The 6,545-nt window shown below is 40.6% G+C and overlaps 1 protein-coding gene across 1 annotated transcript; it reads right to left on the minus strand.

The window, feature by feature from the left end:
• Nucleotides 1-292: 292 nt before the first annotated feature.
• LOC106511433 (serine/arginine repetitive matrix protein 1) lies at nt 293-6,311 on the minus strand (the record flags this gene model as incomplete). Its single annotated transcript, XM_014000193.1, is given in 16 exon segments — nt 293-577; nt 662-733; nt 863-1,009; nt 1,099-1,253; nt 1,370-1,426; nt 1,504-1,664; nt 2,854-2,928; nt 3,004-3,066; nt 3,139-3,207; nt 3,307-3,378; nt 3,506-3,566; nt 5,407-5,477; nt 5,581-5,697; nt 5,791-5,859; nt 5,932-6,033; nt 6,195-6,311. Coding segments are annotated over 16 exon segments (1,417 nt in total), but the record flags the coding sequence as incomplete, so codon positions are not given.
• Nucleotides 6,312-6,545: the final 234 nt, after the last annotated feature.

Below are 6,545 nucleotides of genomic sequence, written 5' to 3' on the forward strand. Positions count from 1 at the left end.
GCTGCAGCAGAAAAAACAGTTCAATGTGCCACTATTTTAATAATTAATGTATTTGCTGTAAATTAGGTCATAACCCTTTTATAAGATTAGCAGAATCTGGATGTGATGTAACTTTAATCATATTTTGCATTTATTTTTCTTCTTGTTTTGTTAGAACCTGATGAAAACTACAGCGCCTCATGCCTTAAATGCAGTCTATAAAACTCCACATAATGTAGGAAAACATCAAGTACAAAACAAGAAAAAACTGTAGAGCAAAGTGATGATCATATAACTCTTCAGAAAGCAACAATATGTTTGATAAAAGCAGTTTTATTCAAAGGTATTTACAAAATGATCATTTGGCATTAAAGCTATTAATTCCCATCTCTGGATCACAGCTGGTTTTTATCTGTCGATTGATTATTAACGCGCGCTCGTTGATCGAAATAGTTCAAGTAAAAACTGTAAGAGCATCGTTTTCTGTTTAAACCAGCAGCTGCAACAATTCAAACACTCGTTTCATCCTGATTATAGAAAAGAAGCAGGCTCAGAAAAAGAAAAAGGACGTGTCTTCACCTTGAAGGCCTCAGCAGAACTGGAATTTAGAAACAAACAGAAAATAAATATTTTTTTCTCCACAAAAGTAGAAAAGGTTAACGCTGCAGGATAAAGACTTTACCTTCCACCTGTTTCCACACTCGTTACACAGAACAAATGTGGTCATCGGCTCGTCTGCGCTACGTGTCTGCACCTGAAACACACACACACAAACACAAACACACACACACACACACACACACACACACAAACACACACACTGTTTATATTGCCATCATTGCTCTCAGCAGATGAGTGGTCGTGCCACCTGTCAGGGGTTTACCTGGTTGTAGGTGCAGTTCTTCTTCTTGCACTTGCCGCACTGCAGCAGGTCTGTGGTGGTCCCACCAGTTTTGGCCATCTGGTGTTCCCGGATGGCCTCCTGCGTGAGAACGTTCCTCAGCTGTTTCAGCTCATCGCTGGCCATTTCCTGAAACAGACACACAAAACAAACCGCGCGTGAACACGTCAGCGCCTCACAGTGAGGTCCTGAAGGTTAGACCGCAGCTTCCTGCGGACCTCAGCAGACATGGAGGCGATGCGGCTCAGCTCGATGCTGCCCGCCAGCACGTTCCTGCGCAGTCCCGGGTTCTTGGGGTCCTTCAGGTTGCTGATGCGGCTCCTCACTCTGTTCTTGTATTTCATGTCGGTGGCTTTTATCTCCTGGTAGATATGTAGAGTCCTGCGGTCAAGGCTGAAATCACCACGCAGCTCGTTTACTGGTCTTAAACTGGCCCAGACGTGTGGAGCCCAACGTAAATGTGACGAGTCAGCTCAAATAAAAGGATATGATCTTCGATCTCTGCCGCCATGCTGTCGCAGCTCACTCCAAAATCTCTGAAGTCATCTGCTCAAACCAGATTATGTCAGATTATTCTGTTACACGTAGTTTTAAAAAAAGAAAAGCTGTGATTTTAGCCTCACTGTCTGTGCGCAGAGCAGCCGCCAGCATCTCAATGCACTTGTCCCGGACCGAGTCTCCAGTAGCCAGGTGGGGGGGCAGAGGACCTCCAGGAGAACTGAAGCTGGGTGACATCGGGCTTGTCGGGGTGGTGGGAGTTCTGGGGGCTTCGGTTTTGCTCTTTCTGTGGAGAAGATGTGAGAGAACTGAACGGCTTAGCTTGTTATCAAACTCAAATACTGTTCTAAACTCAGTTAATTCTGCAGATACTGAGCTAAAACTGGGCTTGGTAGTAGCTGAGAGTGATTCACAACATGTATTCTAGGGCTAACAAATGCAACATTTCACAACTTTGCATGAAACTGTATGTAGTTATTTCCAAAAATTGACCAAACGGCTTCAGCTTCATCGTTTTCAACATAAAATAGTTTAGAACTCCAATTATAAAGACAGCTGGTTATGTGCATTCTTAAAGAACGTTAGTATGGAGCTAAATTGAGGCCATAAATTTTGTTTAAAAAAAATTAAAAATAATAAGATTGGAAATGAAAAATATATTTTGAACCCAAAGAAAAGGTTCAAAACTAGTTGTCAGATATTACAGTTTTTTCAGTTTCTTTTCTTTTCTTCCAGTTTTGAACTTTTGGTTTTGGCTTGGGGCGGGGCCATTACTGACAGTTCAACACTGTGGTTGGAAAAATATTCCCAGTTAATGCATTCAGGAATTGTGGAAACTGGAAACGTCTTTAAAATATCATTCATTTTCTATGTTTTACGTGGAAAAACAACATGCTTCACTAAAATAAACTGCTTATGTCAACACAAGGAACAAATCTCGGTGGAAAAGATACTGACAGCCACAAAAACACACATACTGGGCTGAGGTGTCACCCACTGTCATCTGCCCCTACGCCAAAACCAAACCAGACATTTGAAGCTGAAAAAAATCCTAGAATAAAAGTTTTGGACCTTTTTTTTCTAGTTTCAAATCTCATTTTTTAACTAAATATAAATTATAATTTTTTGAACAAACTTTATGYCTGAAATTTAGCTCCATAAATTAGGCCTTTAATTAATATTAACATATTAACAACTATTTATAACCTGCTCCTCATATTAGAATATTTTAAAACAGAAATACTCAGTTTAATCTCCATCTCTCATCACCTCTGTTTAAGTTATGTTATGTATGTTTTATTGTTATTTTTATTTGTTGTTTTTTACTGCATTGTATTTTACTGTACGATCTCCTTGAGTGCCAAGAAAGGTGCCTTCAACTAAAATGTATTATTATTATTATTATTATTATTATTATTATTATTATTATTATTATTATTATTATTATTATTATTATATGACTAATATTAAAGAACCTTTCAATGCTGTCCGTAGAGGCTTTCCTCAGTGGATGAGCAGGTGGAGGAGGTTTAGAGCCATAAGATTCTCTCCTGAAAACATAAAGTCAGAAAAATGATTATTTGTGTTTTCCATAAACATGAACACCCATGGTTGCTTTGGTTTACCTTTCCCCTGTTAGCTTCTTTGCTGGTGGTGAGCTGCTTTTCTTTGAATCRGTGGATTCACGTCTGAAGGAGACACTTCCATTAAAGCTGAGTTTAACGTGTTTGATGGAGGTTTATGGTGAATGTCACTCATACCTTTCAGGTCTGGAGTCAGTGGAAAGGCTTCTCACAGGCTGGCCTGGCTTTGAGTCACAGGAATCCTTCCTGCCACAGAGGAGACACACAGATGAGCGACACRAACAGATTATTTATACCCAGATTTACATTCTGCACAGTGAGTCTCATTCCCACGCTCCGGCACACCTGGGTTTGTCTTTTTTAACTTCTGGTGTTGGTTTTTTGGGAGGAGGTGATTTAGAGTCAGAGGAATCTTTCCTAACAAACAAAAAAATAAATAAATAAATAAATAACTTGAGTGCAATTTCAAGCAAAAGCAAGTCAAAGGGTAATGGTCCCATCATTTCATGAACTGCACACATTGCAACGCTCACGACTTGCTAACCTTTCTCTCTTAGCTTCATCTGAGTGTTTTTTTACACACTTTGCCATCCACTGAGTCTTTCCTGCAGAAAGAAAACAGTTTTTGGTGCCAACATAAAGATACAAACTAACCCTAAGAGCAGCAGTTCAGATCCTTTGGACTGGAATCTTTGTGGTAAGGTTGCAAACAGTTAGTATCTTACCTGCTGTAGGTAGCTTTTTGAACAACCTCGGTTTGGAGACATAACCGCACAACCAGAGGTGTATAAAGTACTTAAAAGAAATAACTAAGTAAAAGTAAAAAATAACTCTACAAAAAATGACTACGGTTTACTACGCATTACTTTCACAAATAAAAAAGTACTTAAGTATAAGTATTTTCACACACTTAACTAAACTGGTTCCAAACTGGTTCCACTAAATCAAGTTGAGTAAATCAACTCGGTTAAGTGGAGCCAGTTCCAAAGTAAATTCAACACCTAATTGTTTTAGAGTACATAAACAACTCCTTTCACGATTAGTTTGGTTATACAGTATGTATATTTGTAATGTTTAAATAGGTGTTAAATTTTAAAGTAAAGAAGTATAAGTGTAATTTTTAGGTTTTGAATACAACAAAATAAAACTAAAAGTCACGATTGAGAACAAAAAAACTTGGAAAATTACAAATCCTGTATTGTAACGTAGTAAATACGGGTGTAAATCAGCTTTATCACAATACGATTTCATATTGATTGTTTGGATAACGATTCAATATTTCTCGATATCACAAAGTCTGTCACGATACGATTTCAATTCAATTCAGTTCACGTCTGTGATTAATATAATGTGATATCATCTGCCSATCTAACACAATGACTGTTAGATGGGCAGATGATATCGATTCACATCGAGCATATGATGACGATATAGATCGATATTTTCATTTTGCCTCAATATAACTGAATCCTGAACCATTCAAATCGATATATCGATATTGATCGATGTATTGTTACAGCCATAGTAGTAAATGTACTTAGTTACTCTGGACATGACTGAACTTCTCACCTGCTGTTGCTATTTGTGCTCACTGATAATGACAAAAAAAATATGTTAAAAACTGAGTAATGGAAACTAAACATTTAAATGACCTTTTTCAAATTGGAGTTTGGTCTTGGCTGTTTTGAGACTAGCCGTAAGCTCGTCAGTCTGGTCAGAACAAAACCATTTCTGACGTCATTCAAAGAGTAGAGTATCTTTTTTTGATTAAAAACCAAGCTGTTGATTTTGTAATGTATACAATTCAAGTGATTTTAGATTTTCCTTATTTTTGCATGTATTTTGATGGATTTTATATTTTATTTTGATGTCTATTTTTGTATTGATTTTGTTCCATTTTCGTTAGTTTTTTTTTGTGTAGTTATTTCTATTTTATGGTTTTTTACTGTTGTGTTGTAGTTTTATTCGATTGGGAGTGGATTTTACATAAGCCTATTCAGGCTTTTACCCTTCCCTTGCACGTGAAATATGTCATTTTGAATTGTTATTGTATTCTTTGTTTTACTTCTTATGTGTTAAATAAATAAATCAAATCAAAAATCAAATCAAGAGCTATCTACAACAGGTAAGATAATATTTAATACTTCATTCGGCGCACACTCTTTTTCTGACATCGCCACAGCAAAAACAAACTCACGTGGAGCATTTAGCAATTATTTGTCCTTCCTGACACTCGAACCTGCAGCCTCAGAATTACACCGCAACACTGACCACCGAGCTACCGCGGRGCTCTGTACCTTTCCCACAGAAAGATCTGAATCGCTGCTGTTTCAAACTGCTGAGTTTAAAGTTGAAATAAAAACAGCGTACAGTCTGAGACTAAATCAAACTTGTTTTTTTTGTTTTGTTTTGAACAAAAAGTAAAACCATTCCCAGATGCCAGACCTGTCTTTTTGTCACAGTCGGCAGTTTTTTTCTGTGAAGGAGGCTTGGATTCTGTGATCGACTTCCTGCTGCTGCAAACGACATAAAAGATTCAACGCAGAGGGAAACTTCAAATAAAAATATATGCCTTTTTTTATATCTAGATTCTTCCAGTGAGTTTGTAAAAAGAGAGACCTGTCTTTGTCTTTTTTCCCATCCACAGAGGGACGTTTTGCGAGAGGAGGAGCAGGAGGAGGGTGCAGATGAAAAGGGAGCGGAGGAAGAGGAGCGTCGGGGTCAGGAGGCTCTTTTCTAAACACAAACACATCGTTCAGCCGACCTGAAGCACCTCAAGCTGAAGAGGAGCGTGAATATCAGAGCGTGGGTGGGCATGCAGAGCCTCACCTCAGAGGGGGAGGATGAAGGTGGAGAGGAAGAGGAGCGATGGGGGCGTTTGGGTCTGCTGGAYCTTTCCTGGCGTAAAAAAAAAGGTTTAAAAACGAGCTTTTGTTTGAGACTGATGTGACAAARATGAGACCAGCTGACCTCTCCTTCCTGACCTCCGCTGCGGGGCGCTTCGCGGGRGGGGAGGCTGGGCGGGGAGCGTGAGGGCAGGGCTGCCGGGAGGCGGAGTCTTTACCGTCCTTCCTGACCACAGCACACGCCGCGACAGGACAGGTGAGAGCGCAGCGAGGCGCAGGACACAAACTCAGACCCGACGGGCCTCATCACAGCACGCGCCATGCAACACGCTGGTGAGTGACAGAGACGCCGTTAGCTCATGCAGTTAGCGGTGTCGGGGTCCTGACCTGTCCTTTTTTTGCCCGTCCAGGGCGGGACGTTTGGCGGGCACCGGGGGCCGGGTGGGCCGGGGAGGAGAGGGGAAGCGGGTGGGGTACAGGATGCTGCTGTCCAGCACGCCTCTCCTGAAAGACATCATTCAAGCTGAAGACCTGCTGGAGCTCTGAGGGCTGAAGGTGCTGTCTCTGCAGCTTCTCACCTCTCAAACAGTGTCTTCTCACCAGGTCTCTCTGTCTTTGTCTCACTCAGGGTCCTGTCTCGCTGGGGTCTCTCCTTCTTTGTCTCACTCAGGGTCCTGTCTCGCTGGGGTCTCTCCTTCTTTGTCTCACTCAGGGTCCTGTCTCGCTGGGGTCTCTCCT

This window comes from Austrofundulus limnaeus, unplaced genomic scaffold, assembly GCF_001266775.1.
Source record: "Austrofundulus limnaeus strain Quisiro unplaced genomic scaffold, Austrofundulus_limnaeus-1.0 Scaffold2788, whole genome shotgun sequence".
Classification (NCBI taxonomy): domain Eukaryota; kingdom Metazoa; phylum Chordata; class Actinopteri; order Cyprinodontiformes; family Rivulidae; genus Austrofundulus; species Austrofundulus limnaeus.